Raw genomic sequence first — 17,302 nt, forward strand, 5'->3', positions numbered from 1 at the left:
TATGAGGGAGCTGGGAATAGATGGTTATGATGGTAGATATAGATTAGAAAAGATGGGAGGAGGCTTGTGTAGAATATAAACATGAACATGGACTGGTTGTGCCAAATGACCTATTCCTGTGCCATATGTCCCATGTAATCCTATGTAGTTGCTCCTAGATGTTTTATGAACTGTCTGTCTAAAACTGCCTTATTAAACTTAATAGTAACGGGGGATTATTTATAGCTGACAACAGCAAACACAGATTACTGGAATACTTCATTTGCTCTCAGAAAGCCCTACTTATTCTTTAGTGGAAATTAAATATGAGGCCTTTAACATTAATGCTTGTTTAGTTTTTCCTTACTGCCTATAATACTGAATCAGCTCTGTAATATCATCTTACATTTTGAAACAGTTCCTCAGGATCAGTAACATTAAGCAGTTTACTGGAGACAATCAGTGTTCCAACACTTGTGTTTATATTTAGTACTTAAAGGTTATCTGAGGTGATTCATAGATTTACCAGCAATACTTTTTGAGCATGTTATGTAACTAAAAGAATTTACCATCTATTTCTTCTGTGCCCAACAAATTCTGAATGGCTAAATTGAGACTGTCCATTTGGCTACTTTCACGGCAACAACCTACTAAAAATAACCAAACACCCAGGGCCTAATTGCTAAATTGTACATGAGCACAATTTTATGCCCAAAGTGCTTATTATTGCTATCTGTCTTACATGTTCATTATAATGATTATGGGCAGCAAGAAAAACAGATGTCACGTCCATTTTGGTGTTTGGGAATATAAGTGCTGCTTGATTCAAATTAATGAGCCTACTTCATTTTATTTGCGTATACATGCTTGGGCTAGGTGGATACTGCCACAAATTATGTTTTGCTTTTCGTTTTGTTGTTTTTTTTGTGATGGATAAAAATGACAATGTGCACAGAATACAGCAGGTCAAATCTGGGAACCTTTTCAGGCATACTGAGAGTGGAAAATAGCAAAGTCTATTGCAGGATGTAAACGCCTATTCCTATTCCTCTTATGTGAAAGCCTGTGCGTGAGAATTGTTTCAATGGGTGGGGATGAGAAAATGGTAAAAGAATTCACAATCTTCTTTCTGAAGTTGTAGTTCTACGGTATTTACTAAAAAGATAGTCTAATCTCTTAACACATTGGGAAGAGTGATGCAACAACACAGTGTCCTAAGCCCAGCCATCTTCAGCTGCTTCATCAATGACCTTCCCTCCTTCATAAATTCAGAAGTGGCAATGTTCACTGATGATTGCATGGTGTTTAGTAGCATTCGCAACTCCACAGCTAATGAAGCAGTCCAAGACCTGAGCAACATTCAGGCTTGGACTGATAAATGGCAATCAACAATTGCCAGGCAATGACCCCTTGACATTCAATGGCATTACCATTGCTGAATCTCGTACCATCAACACCCTGGGTGTTACCATAGACCAGAAACTTAACTGGACCAGACATATAAATACTATGGCTCCAAAAGCAGGTCAGAAGCTAGGAATTCTGAGGTGAGTAATTCAGCTCCTGACTCTTCAAAGCCTGTCCACCATCTACAAATGGTAAGCCAGGTGTGTGATGGAATACTCTCCACTTGCCCTGATGAATACAGCTCCAACAATGCTCAAGGAGCTTGATAACATCCAGTTCAAAGCTTGATTGGAATCCCGTCCACCACCTTAACCATTCATTCCCTCCACTGCCAATGCACAGTGGCAGCAGTGTGTACCATATAACAAAATGCACTGCAGCAACCTACCAAGTTGCCAAGCAACTCTTTCAACAGCACCTTCCAAACCTACGACCTCAACCACCTAGAAGGACAAAAGCAGCAGAGACATGAGAAGGCTACCATCTGCAAGTTCCCCTCCAAGCCTCCAAGTAACCCTGACTTAGAATTATATCACGTTCCTTCACTGTCACTGGATCAAACTCCTGGAACTTTCTTCCTAATAGCACTGTGTATATACCTACATCAGATGGACTGCAGCAGTTCAAGAAAGTGGCTCACTGCCATCTTCTCAAGGGCAATTAGGAATGGGCAGTAAATGCTGGCTTTTCCAGCAACACTCACATCCTATGAAAGAATTAAAAAAAATACTGGCCCCTGTGCAAGAATGCAAAACTTGTTATGTGATGGGTTTTGCCACTACACTCCCATTGGATGGGTGCACACTGTGAGATGTCAACACAGTATTCAGGGACCGTAACACTTAGCTCCATTCTCCAGAACTTTGGACTCAGTGATGAGATACTACCGCAAATCCAAGGATCATCCCATCAAATTGTATGTCTTTGGCCTTCTAGGTGATTGAGATTGCACTATATCGGGTAAAATGTGTTCAAAAACAACCAGAAATAACTATTGTAATGTAAAATGTCACATCTTCCAAGGAAGCATCTCTCTTGGTTCCCCTAGGAACAAACTGCCATTGGACACTCTGAATGCACGTGAGATGGTGCTTTCAACAACAACTGGCGTTTATATAACACCTTTAAAGTGGTAAGTTGCCCCAAGGCGCTTACAGGCGCATTAAAATTAAACATTTGATACCGAGCCACATAAGGAGATATAGGACAGAAGATCAAAAGCTGGTCAAAAAGGTAAGTTTTAAGGAGCATCTTAAAGGAGGTGAGAGAGGTAGAGGGGCTTAGGGGAAAATTCCAGAGCTTAGAGCCTGCACAGCTGAAAGCATGGCTGCCAATGGTGGAATGATTAAAATAAAGAATGTGCAAGAATCCAGAATTGGGGGAATGCAGACATCCCAGAGAGTCAGGGTGGAGAACATTAAACAGAGAGTGGGGGGTGCTGAGAGCATGGAGAGATTTGAAAACAAGGATAAGGATTTCAAAATTGAGATGTTGCTAGACTTGGTGCAAATGTAGGTTTAGTGAGCACTGGGGTGATGGGTGAATTATATTTGATGCAAGTTAGGATATGGGCGGCAGAGTTTTGAATGAACTCAAATTTGTAGAGGGCGTGGGAAGGGAGTCTGGCCAGGAAAGCATTGAAATAATCAAGTCGAGAGATAGCAAAGGCGTGAATGAGGCTTTCAGCAGCACATGAGCTGAGGCAGGGGTGGAGTCCCTTCACTTGCTGTGAATTTACTTACCGACAGTAGTATTTGGAAGGAGCTGTGAATAACCTCCAGGTACTGAAAGTCAACAATGCAGCCTGTCACTGAGATATAAGTGCGATCATCCAGGCTTTTGCTGGCTGCAGCAGCCAACTCCTTCCTCACACAACCGGGCCCATGCTCCCTCCACCATGAACGGTGCATGGAGATATTAAAGGTCATCAGATCACTATCCTGTAAACAACACAGAAAAATACAATTTAAACCCTTTAATCTTTGAATATTCTACTAAAGTTGTAGAATTACGAATTACTAAATGGCTGATTTTGTCGTGGGGTCTTTTTGTTACTTCATTACACACAATCATGTTGTTTATTATAATTCAGCCAACCAAATGAAGCAGAAAACTTCAAGTTTGTTTCTCATTCCATGCTGAGGTAGCCAGTCTCAGGCAGGGTGTGGTAAAAATGTTACATTTTTCTTCAGCACCTCTGAGCTAAGAGGGAAAATTTGCTTGGGTTCCTGTTACCGCTTGCCATTTAGTAACCTCTGTTGAAATTGGGCATGAACATAATGACCAAGCTTTGCTGCGAAGTTCCCTATTGTGATTAGCCTGTTAAGTCACTGCTTAGGCTAAAAAATGAAAACTGGTCAGTTAAGTGAGATACTCGAGGATGTTTCCCAGCAAGGAGGCAACATCATCAGAGCCACATCAGAGGAGTAAAATGGGCAAAAGAATAGTAATGATACAAATGTTCATTTGTGATTGCCTTCAGCATACGTTAAAATAATGTCACATTCAGAAATCATATTTCAGACATTAAAAAAGTTTTAACAAATATAGATTTTAGTTAACATGGAGAATGGGAAATTACTTTGAATGGAAAGTAAATCTTCGGAGAATTTCCTTCCCATTTAACAACAACCAGCTGGAACCAAACAATTCCTTAAAGGTGCCAGTAAACAGCATTAAATTTGTTTTCTTGTACGTTCTCACTTACTACGCAGTCAGGAGTGGGGGTGGTGGGGCTGGTGTGGTTGGGTTGCAGAGCGAACACTCAGAGATTGCCAAGTGTGTGGGGCGGGTAAAGATTCTGAAAGATGGGGGGAGTTAGGGATCGTGGGGGCATGTCTGAGATCACGGAGTGGAGTCAGAGATTGTGAGGGTGGGGAGAGTTGGAGATCGGGAATGAGAATCAGAAATTGCAGGGTGGTAGGGGTGCCATAGATTGAAGCGTGTTGGGGGTGTTGGAGATTGTAGGGTGATGTGGGGGGTGTTGAGGATAGGGAGAGCTGGAGATTGGTTGTCTGCCCCCCAAACCACCTTTGTTGAAACTGAAAATGGGTGGGTTGGAGGTAGTTTGGTGCCAGATTTGGAAATTTTGGGCAGAATTTTATGGCCCCGTTTCGGTGGGGACAGGGCTGTAAAATGTGGCGAGCCATTATAAATCCCATTGACTTCAGCGGGAACGTAAAATCCCGCTCTCGTAAAATTCTGCCCTTTATGTTTAAATTTTTTAATTTTACAGTATTTAAGGAGATGGGTGAGGTAGAGATTTAGGGATATATTTCATCGAGAATACCAATATTTCTCCATGTTTAAATGGACTTAATGATAATTAGAAATTCTAGCTTATGGAACAATCATTAAGAATACAATTGAGAAGCGCATTGAGAAGCACTCTTAAAATGTAGAATTTAATTTAATGAAATTGTTGTTCACATAAGCACTAAACAGTTTTCTTTTTATGTGGGATCCATAGTAAAACATTAAACAGTTAGTGCATGCACCATTAAATAGTTAGTATTATTTATTGTATTTAAATTGCATTATACTGTGTTTGACAAGGTATTCAGGTCTTTACCCGAAAAATTCTTTTTACATCTATTTACATTTATATTTTCATTCCAGAATTTGTTAAGGTGAAATCCCATTTTAGCAATGAGCCACATTTCTTTAAACAGTAAAATTCATGTCTCTCCTTTTAGCATTACAAACTGCTGTCACAACTAGATTTGACAATTACCTAAGTAAAAATTGAGACATCTTAGAAAAGGATGTATATTACCATTCAATCCAAATATTTTAGCCACTTCATCTAAAATATGAGCATCTGTTCCTAAAGGATGAAGCTATCTCTTTGACCAAGCTTTTGGTCATCTGTCCTAATAGTTTCTTCTGTGACTTGGCATCAAATTTTGTTGGATTACACTCCTTTGAAATGCCCTGAAAGCTTTACTATGATAAGGTGCTATATAACTACAAATATTAGTTTTTGACATGATATTTAATGATTTGATATTTTGACTAGCCTTACTACCTTTTTAGTTATTGTCCACCCTTTTTATACTTACAGCAAGTTTTGTCTTTGACTTGTCTCTCTTTAGGTCCACCCCCATTATTTACCAATGGACAGTGAAAACAGATGACCATGGCATTCCATGGTGTACACCATTCAGGCTGTGGTTATTTGCAATACAATTTCACAAGGGGGCCTGAAACAAGCATTGAACACTATTTTTGAAATTCTAAGGGCCAAATGCATGTTTCCTACATTCATTCTGGACTCCCACTGTGGAGTCCTATCCAATAAGGTGAGCAACAATATGTGAATGCATGCAGGCTGCACACCATATTGGATCCTTAAGCACCCAGTTTATGCCTATAAAACAGGAATAGCACAATCTAACTGAAGGATAATTGCTCCTTTTGAAACAGTGCAGTATAATAAGGCTGCCTGTTACAAATTCTAAGTAAGAAAAAGGGCTGATTTCACTGCCATTTTGCAATTAGTCTATTTTTGCCTGTCAAGATTTTCTCTATGGCATCATTAGTCCTCAGATAGCTTGTTGAAGCGGTTGTTATTCATCAATGAGTCTAAATAGTGAACATTGCCAAACTGTTCAACAGTGGGTAGAAGGAAGAAGAGTAATCATGGTCGAAGTCTTTCATGTTCCAATCACACATCTCCTCAGCAGGATAGTTAAGCTACTTGTAACAACAAAATACATTTGGGCTGTTTCCTGCTTTGGTCCTACTTGTTCAAAAATGCACCCAATAATATTTCAGTAATAATCCCCCTTTAAAGCTTGGGTTTTATGCTGTTGAATTATTTTATGTAACTTTCATGGATTTAAAAGGCTTCATATTTTATGGTCTTCCATTTCTCTGTATGAAAAAAAGAGAATTCTCCAAAGTTGTGGACTTGGAGCAAGGTTTGGCATTTTCTTGCCTGTCTTCATTTTATTTGATTGGTAATTTTTGCTTTGGTAATTTATACTGTAGTAGATTGAATCTGATCAACAACTACCATTAAAAGCAGTAGATTTCTAGCATCCATAGCATTTCTTTGTCCCTTTTCCCCTCTTTTGCTGGCATTGGAGATGGCTGGGAGGTGGGAGGGATGGTAAAATGGTAGTGAAAGACGTCGGGAAGGAAGACCGACGCATTTGCAACACCCAGGGATATTCTCAGCGGCGGGAGTGGTAGTGCTTGGCTGCCCATTGACAGCAATTTTACCAGGCCGGCAGAATTTTATCGATGTTAGAATGGCACCCCTGCCTATTAGGGAGTCCACCAGCTACATTGAAGCAGCCTCCTAATGGCTTCCTGTATGGGCCTTCCTTTGCAGAGGCTCCATGGCCCAAGGAGGGGGCCAGCTCAGCATTGGCTGCCCTAAAGTCCTGACACCACCACTGGAGGGCTCATCCCTCTGATCGGTGGGGTCTGCCTGCCTGGCCTCAGCACATCATTGCATCTCTTAACAGCCTTTCCAGAGTGCCTAAAGATGGAGGTGCCCTCTCCTTTTCCTTGCAGCCTCAGCAGCTGGCACCCCTATTGGTGGTGCTGTTGAGGATGTCGAGCTGCCGGCCCTCTGATGGGGTATGGTGCCGTCCTTAATCAGGCTCTCAATTGACAACAGCTGGGAAAATTGCTGCTGCAGTCCTACCATCCACCCTTGCAATCTTGAAACCTGCATTTGGTCCTGGCCTTTATTTCCCTTTTTTGCCTGATTACCTCTGCCATGAAGGCGGCTGGAGATAATGTTGTAGCCTCTGTTTCTTAGTCTCTTTGTCAGTCAACAATGGGCCAAATCTCCCAAGGAGTGGCAATCACCATCAGAATGTACACCACTCTGCTTACTTACCTTGCACTGGAGCCCCACATTTCTTGCCTGGACTTCCGAACTGGGAAATGTGGAGCATACCTGCTCCTGCAGTCCTTCCCTCATAAGGTAGGAGTGTCAGGGAAGGCCAAGCCATGTCCCCTTTTTGTAGCATTAGTTGCCGTATTCCTGAGAGTTTAAATGTCCCAAAACCACTTTGACAAGATAGGGAGAGAAGGTAAGTGCGGACGAGAAATAAATACGTATGATCTGATAGTCATGACAGAGACATGGCTGTAGGATGACAAAGACTGGGACCTGAATATTCAAGGGTACATGATATTTAGGAAGCACAGGAAGCTAGGAAAAGGTGGAGGGGTAGATCTGTTAATTAAGAATGACATTGGTCAATAGAGAGATGACCTTAGTTCTGGAGATCAAGATGTAGAATCAGTTTGCGTAGAGATGAGAAATAGGAAAGGCAAGAAGTCACTTGTAGGAGTGGTTTATTGCCCCCCTAAAAGTAACCACACTGTAATAAGGGGTATACAGGAAGAAATACTGGGAGTTTGTGTGAAAGGTATGGTGATAATTATGAGTGATTTTAATCTACATATAGATTGGATGAATCAGTTTGGCAATGGTAGCCTGGATGACGAGTTCATAGAGTGTTTTTGGGACAGTTTCTTAGATCAGCACATTTTAGCACCAACCAGAGATCAGGCTATACTAGATCTGGTAATGTGCAATGAGGTAGCATTAATTAATGACCCCATAGTGAAGGCGCCCCTAGGTAGCAGTGATCATAATATGATTGAATTTCACATTCAGCTTGAGGGAGAGAGGAGGGATCTAAGACTATTGTTTTAAACTTAAATAAGGGCAATTATGAGGGCAAAAAGACAGCTAGCTAAAGTGAACTTGGAAATTAGATTAAGGGATAGGTCAGTAGAGATGCAGTCGCAGGCATTTAAGGAGATATTTCAGAATACTCAAAAAAGGTACATTCCAATGAGAAAGAAAGACTCTAAGAGAAAGACACACATCCGTGACTAAATAAAGAAGTTAAAGATAATATCAAATTGAAAGAAAAAGCATATAATTCCGCAAAGATAAGTGGCAGATCAGAATATTGGACAAAATATAAAGAACAAATGATTAAAGAATAACTAAGAACGACTACATGATTAATAAGGAGGGAGAAATTAGTGTATGAGAGAAAGCTAGCTAGAAATATAAAAACAGATAGTAAGTTTCTACAGGTGGGTAAAAAGGAAAAGAGTAAGTAAAGTGAGTGCTGATCATCTAGAGAGAGAATCTAGGGAATTAATAATGGAAAATAAGGAAATGGCCGATGAATTGAACAGACATCTTGCATCTGTCTTCACTGCAGGGGATACAAATAACATACCAGAAATAAGTTTGAATCAAGAGGTGAAAGGGAAGGCGGAACTTAAAACAATGACAATTACCAGGGAAAGGGTACTGAGAAAATTATTAGAACTAAAAGCTGACAAGTCCCCATGTCCTGATGGAATTCTAGAGCCTTAAAAGAAGTGGCTGCTGAGGTAGTAGATGCATTGTATTTAATTTTCCAAAATTCCCTAGATTCTGGAAAGGTCCCATCAGATTGGAAAATAGTGAATGTGACTCCTCTATTCAAGAAAGGAGGGAGACAAAGTATGAAACTATAGGCCAGTTACCTTAACATCTGTCATAGAGATATTGTTGGATCTATTAAGAAGGAGGTTATAATGGGGCACTTAGAAAATCTCAATGCAATCAAGCAAAGTCAACATGGTTTTTGGAAAGTAAATCATGTTTGACTAATTTATTGGAGTTCTTTGAGGGATTAACAAGTAATGTGGATGAAGGGGAACCTGTGGATGTGCTGTACTTAGATTTCCAGAAGGCAGTTGACAAGGTGCCATTTCAAAGGCTACTACACAAAATAAGAACTCATGATGTAGGGGGTACCATATCAGCATGGATAGAGAACTGGTTAGCTAACAAGAAGCAGAGTGGGGATAAATTGGTCTTTTTCAAGTTGGCGAGATGTGACAATTGGAATGCCACATGGATCATTGCTGTAGCCTCAACTATTTATAATTTATATTAATGACTTGAATGAAGGGACTGAATGTATAGTTGTTAAATTTGCTGATGATACAAAGATAGGTAGAAAAGTAATTTGTGAAGACGGCATAAGGAATCTGCAAAGGGACATAGATAAGTTAAGTTAAGTGGGAAAAAGTTTTAAGGTGCAGTATAACAGGGAAACATGTGAACTTGTCCACTTTGGCAGAAATAATAGATAAGCAGCACATTATTTAAATGTAGAGAGACTACAGAGCTCTGAGGTACAGAGAGATCTAGGTGTCCTGGTATGTGAATCAGGAAAAGTTATTATGCAGGTATAGCAAGTGATTAGGAAAGCAAATGGAATGTTGTGATTTATTGCAAGGAGAATGGAACATAGAAGTAGGGATGTTTTGCTACAGCTGTACTGGCAGTTGGTGAGACCACATCTACCGTACTCTGTACAGTTTTGGCCTCCTTATTTAATGCATTAGTAGCAGTTCAGAGAAGGTTCACTTGACTGATATCTGGGATGGAGGTGTTATCTTATGAGGAAAGGTTGGACAGGTTGGGCCTGTATCCTTTGGAGTTTAGAAGAATGAGAGGTGATCTTATTGAAACGTATAAGATCTTGTAGGGACTTGACAGGATGCTGAAAGGATGTTTGCCCTTGTGCAAAAGACAAGAACTGGGGGACACAGTTTAAAAATAAAGGGTTTCTCATTTAAGAGGAGATGAGAAGAATTTTTTCGCTCAGAGGGTTGTGAATCTTTGGAATTCTCTTTCCCAGTGAATGGGGCATTGTGAATTGGATATTTTTAAGGCAGCGGTAGATAGATTCTTGACTAACATGGGAATTAAAGCATATCAGGGATAGGCGGAATGTGAAGTTGAAGCCACATTCAGATCAGCCATGATCCTATTGAATGACAAAACATACCCAAGGAGCCAAGTGGCCTACTCCTGCTCTTAATTTGCATGTTCATATGTTCGTAAAGTAAAATGGGTGAGGGGATAGGACGGCAGGTGGGTGGATGATGGGGCAGGGTGGGTCAGGAGGATAGTTGGAGAGTGGGGGCTAGTCAAGGATAGTCGGAGCTTGGGCTCATAGTTGGGTTGGAGGGTAATCGGGTGTCAGGAGGGCAGTTGGGGTGTGGGAGGGGTAGTTGAAGGTTGGGTGGTTGGTCGGAGGTTTGGGGAGTGTAGTCAAGGGGTCAGGGGGTAGTCAGGGTCAGGGGCTAGATGGGATGTTGGGGTAGTCGGAGAGTTTGGAGGGGGGAGTTGGATGATTGGGAGGGTATCTGGGGATTTGGGGGGGAGTTGGGGAGTCGGGGGGTAGTCGGCTTTTGGGGGTTGTGGGGGTTTAGTCGGGGGGTCAGGGGGGTAGTCGGGGGATCAGTAGTATAGTTTCCCAGGAGCTATAACTGGTTTAATCCGTCTAACTTTTCACGGATAACTATTCTGCTAAATGAGTCAGAATCATCAGAAGACTCCGACTTTAATTCAGGCTTTCCAAGGCTTCCAGATGCAAGGAAATTACCCAATGAAAGTTGAAACTTCCTAGGCAATTCTCATGGAGTCCTTGTGTTGGGACTTGAATGAAAGTTAGCGCACCAACAGGGTATGGCCAAAGGAAGGACTGATTAAATTTTGGTAAAGATGCAGATCTGGATCCTGGAATTTTTTAAAGGCTTTGTTAACATTGGGAGATAGTGTGATTGGACTTTTAAAAAAACTATTGTGGGTTATTTTATTTAGAAAGTTGCGGATTATCTCGGTTGCTGTGGTGGAATTTGTCACAGCTGTCAAAATGTAAACAGAGTTTTCAGAGCAGTTTGTTGGGTATGGATTGGCCTAAAGCTTCTGCAGTAAGATGGAAGCTCTTAATAAAAAGATTTCTTTTTTCAACTTTGTAGCTAGAGGGCATCAACCAGGCAGGAAAGAACTTCAAGGAAGAGCTGTGTAATTGGTAATAATGTTGAGTGAACACAGCATGGCGGAGGTGCAATCTTCACTTGATTGAATTGGATTTGACCTCTTTTTTATTAACCCTTCTTCTTAATCCTTTCTGAGTTTATTTCTCAATCCTTAAATCTTATTGATTAAGGAGATACCTGTACCCTGTTTGTTGCCCTGTTCACTCAATTCCCAGATTCCCTAGTTCCCTCATTGTGCTGTTTTCAGCTCCTACTTTCAACAATTTTGTGGAAAAAATTTATGGGGCTGCGGAATGCTGGGCCACATCTAATTAATGGTAAACACCAGTAGATCCCTTGCTACAGCAAATTCTGGCCCAATGTTTGCACTTTCTCTTAGTGAGAATAAATTGCAGCAGATCATGCCATGGTTTTAATCTTATTATCATTTCAGCTGAGTGCTGCAAATTCATACTTCTGTGGGTAAAACCTCTTCAGAGAGCCTGTTTTATTTTCATTTTCTCTGTTTCAGGGTGTATTATGGTCAGTAGTGTGATTTATCATAGTTAAAGCAAAGTGACAGAAAGCAGATGCCAAAGTATCACGTTTTCTGTGGTTTTGCAGCCATGATTTTATTTTTTGCAGAAATTAACTGCTTGCAGAATTTTCTCTCATTTAGAGATCCTGATCTTGCTACATGGCAGTGCTGCTAACTTGTGTTATTTCCAGTAGGGTTACATCATTAAGTTAAATGCAAAACAATTCTTTCACAATACCCTATTGGGATGCAAGGTCAAGTTTTATGTTTACTATTTGCATCAGCATTTTTACGGCTTTATTTTATTTTAATCAGCAGTGCAACATAATAGGTAAACTAACAGAATAAATATCTGGGCATTTATGATGCCAGGAAGTGTCTTGCCTACTGTACGATGTATAAGGCACAGTCTCACATCTAGTTGTGGAACCACATGTTTTTAGAATGTGAAAATTGCTACTAAGAAAATACAGAATCTGTGTATTACTGATATTTCATCTATTTTATAAAATATAACTCAATAACTGCCAAATAACATTGGTGTCAATGCCATATTACCAAACACCATTAGGGCTGTAAAGTGTTTTGTAGATACATTATCGTCACCAAATATAGCTGACCCACCTTGACAAAAAATGCCTCAATACACACAATTTTTGGGGAGACAGGTGCAGGATGGAGTCCAACCCGCTGACCCTGGAAGCAGTGAGTCAGTGGCCACTGGGGTAGGCGAGTGCTTAGGTAGGCTGAGTAGAAGATCTGCCTTGGTTCTCTGGGACTTCATCACAGTTGTGTTAGATGATTTTAGGCCCTCCACCCCTCACCCCTCACATTCCCTCAACCCCCACCCAACCGCCAACCCCCACAGCCCCTTATACCTTCCATGCCAACTCATGCCCCCAGCCACTCCCCGTGGCTCCTCATATTGTCCATGCCAGCTTAATGCCAACTCATGCCCCTTCCATGCCCATTCAGCCAGTATTCACTAATTACAATACCAGTGAGCCATATAGTAACAATGAGAAGCGTGGAACAGCTGAGAGGGGAAAATAACACCCATTCACAAATATTCTTCTGAAAAAAAAATCTGCTGTTCATACAACCCTATAAAAGTGTTGATCAGACAGACCATTGAATTATCAATACCAGAGGCTGCAAGAATTTCACACCTCTTAATCTTGTTCAAAAAACATTGAGGCATTGACAAAAGAGATCACAGAGAGAACAATTTATTATAACCACTTAAAGATCAATCAAGGAAAACGACAATTCACTCCAGTTGTCAAAACAGAACCTCCTGCTGAGCTAATGATTTTATTGATCTGGGCTCAGGGCCAAACATATGTAAGGAGGCTCATTAATGGAACCCTTATCCTGGGAATGAGAATTAAAATCACAGAATTGGGCTCCATCAGCCATTTTTTACTACATTTTGCCATTCTGACTACGTGAAAATCTGGGGCTCTGTGTCCAGAAGGACCAGTTGCACTTCATTGTGCCAAGGTGTGAAAACCGGCACTCGATTCTCTACTCTTTTCCCATGACAACCAAATGGGCCTGTCCCTGAACAGAGTTTAGTATGATCTCACCACCCCCCATTCTAGGACATTCTGTTCTACCTTAAATTAAGCAAACCATTTTAAACATAACTGTTTTATAAAGTCTCACATTCGTAACACGTGCATTAGTTCTACTGCTAAATCTGTGTGGGCATTTTTTTAGGCATCCTGGGTGAATACCATAAATAGATGTCAGTGCCTTAAATATGTAAATGAGGGGCCTAATGTCAGTTGAAGAGGCCCATTGAGAAATTAGCTAGATATAAGTGGGACTAGACTCAATTCCTGACACAGTCAGGGTTCTTTGTCAGTGAGCTACTCACACAGTCTACTCTTGATCATCAGTAAAGTGATGGAAGGGGTGGTCGACAGTGCTATCAGGCAGCAATTACTCAGCAATAACCTGCTCATTAATGTTCAGTTTGGGTTCCGCCCAGGGACACTCAGCTCCTGATCTCATTGCAGCCTTGGTTTGAACATGGACAAAAGACCTGAACTCAAGAGGTGAGGTCAGAGTGACTGCCCATCACGCCAGCATTTGATTGAGTGTGGCATCAAGGAGCCCTAGCAAATCTGGAGTCAATGGGAATCAGGGGACAAAATCTCCACTGGTTGGAGTTATACCGAACACAAAGGAAGATGGTTGTACTTGTTGGAGATCAATCATCTCAGTCCCAGGACATCACTGCAGGTGTTCCTCAGGGTAGTGTCCTAGGCCCAACCATTTTAAACTGCTTCATCAATGACATTCCTTCCATCATAAGATCAGAAGTAGGAATGTTGACTGATGATTGCACAGTGTTCAACACTATTCAAGACTCCTCAAATATTGAAGTAGTCTGTGCCCATATGCAGCAAAACCTGGACAACAGTCAGGCTTGGGCTGATAAGTGACAAGTAACATTCACGTCACACAAATGCCAGGCAATGACCATCTCTAACAAGAGAAAATCAAATCATTAGACGTTCTTCCTTTGACATTCAATGGCATTCCCATCACAGAATCCCCCACCATCAACATCCTGGTCGCTAACATTGAACAGAAACTGAACTCGACCAGCCATATAAATACTGTGGCTACAAGTGCAGGTCAGAGGCTGGGAATTGTGTGGAGAGTAACTCACCTCCTGACTCCCCAAAGCCTGCCCACCATTCACAAGGCACAAGTCAGGAGTGTGATGGGATACTTTCCACATGCCTGGATGAGTGCAGCTCTAACAACACTCAAGTAGTTTGACACCATCCAGGTCAAAGCAGCCCGCTTGACTGGCACCTTCCACCATCCACCTTCAACATCCACTCCCTCCAACACTGACAGCAGTGTATGCCATCTACAAGATACACTGCTGCAACTTACTAAGGCTCCTTCAACAGGACCTTCCAAACCCATGACCTCCACCACCTAGAAGGACAAGGGCAGGACACACATGGGAATACCACCACCTGCAAGTTCCCTCCATGTCACTCGCTATCCTGGCTTGGAAATATATCGCTGTTCCTTCACTGTTGCTGGGTTAAAATCCTGGAGCTCCCTAACAGCACTGTAGGTGTACCTACACCACATGGACTGCAGCAGTTCAAGAAGGCAGCTCACCACCACCTTCTCAAGGGCAATTAGGGATGGCCAATAATTGCTGGCCTAGCCAGCGAAGTCCACATCCCATGAAAGAGTAAAAAAAAGTTGTGTTTTTTTGTTGAAAAATTTATTCTGTATATCCAGAGGAACAAAACCGTTCCCCTCACTCCAAAGGAGCCATGGTTGCCCCCTGGCCCCTGCCCCCTCAATGTAGTCCACTTCAATCTCCCCTCCCAGAACTTATCTGAGGGCTGCTTCTGGTGAGGTAGACAGCCTGACAGAACATCTTCACTTATAAACCTTTTGAATTGAAATTATAATTTCCAAGTGTGATGGCAGTGTACTAGTCCATGTGGGTGTCATTACAGCTTGACAAGCTCACATAAGCCATTTACAACATAAATGCAGACAGAGAAATTTTTAATGCATAAGGTTGATAAACACACACTCACACACCAACCAGAAGTCCATTGATTTGCGGCGAGTCCAGATGATCCCGGAGGCAGGAGGTGCGGAAAATCCCGCCCACTGTTACAAATTTCAGGGGCGCACCATATTCTACCCTCCATATACCTGAGGTCATCCAAAGCTCTGCTGCCCGTGTATTAATTCGCAACAAGTCCCATTCCTCTATCGCCCCTGTGCTCGTTGACCCACATCAGCACCAAGTGAAGCAACATCTTGATTTTAAAATTCTCATCCTTGTTTTCAAATTCCTCAACGGCCTTGCCCCTCCCGACCCAATCCCCACCCCCTGACCCAACCACACACACCCTTGACCTGGCCGTTCACATCCCCTGACTACCCACCTCCTCAAACTGACCGTCCACTTCCCCCAACCCATTTACCACACCCCCAACTGACTGTCCACACACCACGACCCAACGATCCACACCATTGACCCGACGGTCCACACCTCCCAACTGAACTAACTAGCCTCCGACCCAACAGTCTGCACCCCCCCGACCCAACTAACATCTACCAACCTGATTACCCAACCCCCCCCCGAGCCAACTACCCACCCACCCCGACCCCACAACCCCCTCCACCCCCAACTCGACTATCCGCCCACCCTCACCAACCACTCCACCTGGCCTCACCCAGTCACCTACTCACTCATTCACCCACTCACCCACACCCAGCCACCCACTCACCTACTCATTCATTCACTCACCCACATCACTAGCCAGACCACTAGCCTCACTGAAAGACTTGAGACCTTTAAAAACTTACCTCAACATGGCAGCTGATGTCATAAAAAGGGTGCGTGTACGCTGTGCTGCTCCCATTCGCCAGTTTTTCCCCTGGATGGCTGCACCGAAGTGTCATTATTTCAGCCAGGATTGGAAGTCCTGGCTGAAAGTGCGTAAAAAGACAAGCACGCAATGATCTCCGCTGTCAGCAGCAATGCACTTTGCGCCACCGCTAACTGGAAGATCTGGTCCAATACTTCCTTATGTGGCTCGGTGTCATATTTTGTTTTATAATGCTCCAGTGAAGCACCTTGGAGTGTTTCATTACATTAAATGCGCTATATAAGTTGTTGCTGTTGTTAAGACCGTTCATAAATTATGCTGCGATTGTAACTAGATTACTTATTTGAAGCAGGGACCGAACAGCAGAGAAATAACATCAAGTATTTGCAGTGTTTATAAATGAGGGTTTACATCTATAATAAGGTCCAAAAGTATGAAATAACATGATTTAATTTAGTTCAGTGAAGTCTGTTGTGTGCATGGTTTAGGCAAATTAATGCTCGAGAAGCAGATTTGTGTGTGTAAATATTAAGCTTGAAGTTGTTCACTCCAAAGGCTTGCTTTAGTTTAGGTGTAAAGATCTACTGTCTTTGAATATCAACCAACTAAGTAGCTTGGTTAAGGCAGTGGTTTTCCAATGTAGCCCACGGATCATTATTTCCCTTATATCTTGCAATCCATCCCTTGAAACTCAGACAGTTCAACACTATTCTCATTTTTATTTTTATTATTATGCTGCATTTTGTGCGGACCCGGAGGTTTGACAAGGGCTTTTCTTAATTATGTTGCCTTATTGATGGTTAAATCCTAATCCAGAACACTAACTTCAGTTAGTACCAGAAACTTAACAAATATGGAAATTAATGGGCATGAGGATTTAAATTTTATATGCAACTTAAAGGCTCCTAATATAGATCAATAAACTTTGTGAAGCTTGATTTCCCGCAGGCTAAGGAATGGCAGATATGTTTGAATGTGGATAATTATAATACAATATGCACTGACAGGGAAAACAAAAACCAAACAGGTGTACACTACTGAGGTAGTGTCAACTGGAAAAAGTGGAAAAGGAAGATGAATTACATACAGTTACTGATGATTCACTGAAAATGTCCGATTGATGTCACTATATTTTGAGTAGACTGGGCTGGATTTTCCTTTCCTAATCGAGTCACAAAAT

At 41.9% G+C, this 17,302-nt stretch overlaps 1 protein-coding gene across 2 annotated transcripts in view; it reads right to left on the bottom strand.

The window, feature by feature from the left end:
- LOC144679733 (sodium/potassium-transporting ATPase subunit beta-1-interacting protein 3-like) overlaps window positions 1-17,302 on the bottom strand; it is a 648,792-nt gene that overhangs the window by 108,675 nt on the left and 522,815 nt on the right. For both annotated transcript variants that reach the window (XR_013576410.1, XM_078540431.1), the window contains exon 4: window positions 3,129-3,326. Coding sequence is in view for 1 of the 2 variants with exons in the window: in XM_078540431.1 (XP_078396557.1) it covers window positions 3,129-3,326 (198 nt within the window). In the remaining variant the exon portion in view is untranslated. The remainder of the gene's footprint in view (window positions 1-3,128; window positions 3,327-17,302) is intronic.

Source organism: Cetorhinus maximus, chromosome 4 (assembly GCF_964194155.1).
Source record: "Cetorhinus maximus chromosome 4, sCetMax3.hap1.1, whole genome shotgun sequence".
Lineage (NCBI taxonomy): Eukaryota > Metazoa > Chordata > Chondrichthyes > Lamniformes > Cetorhinidae > Cetorhinus > Cetorhinus maximus.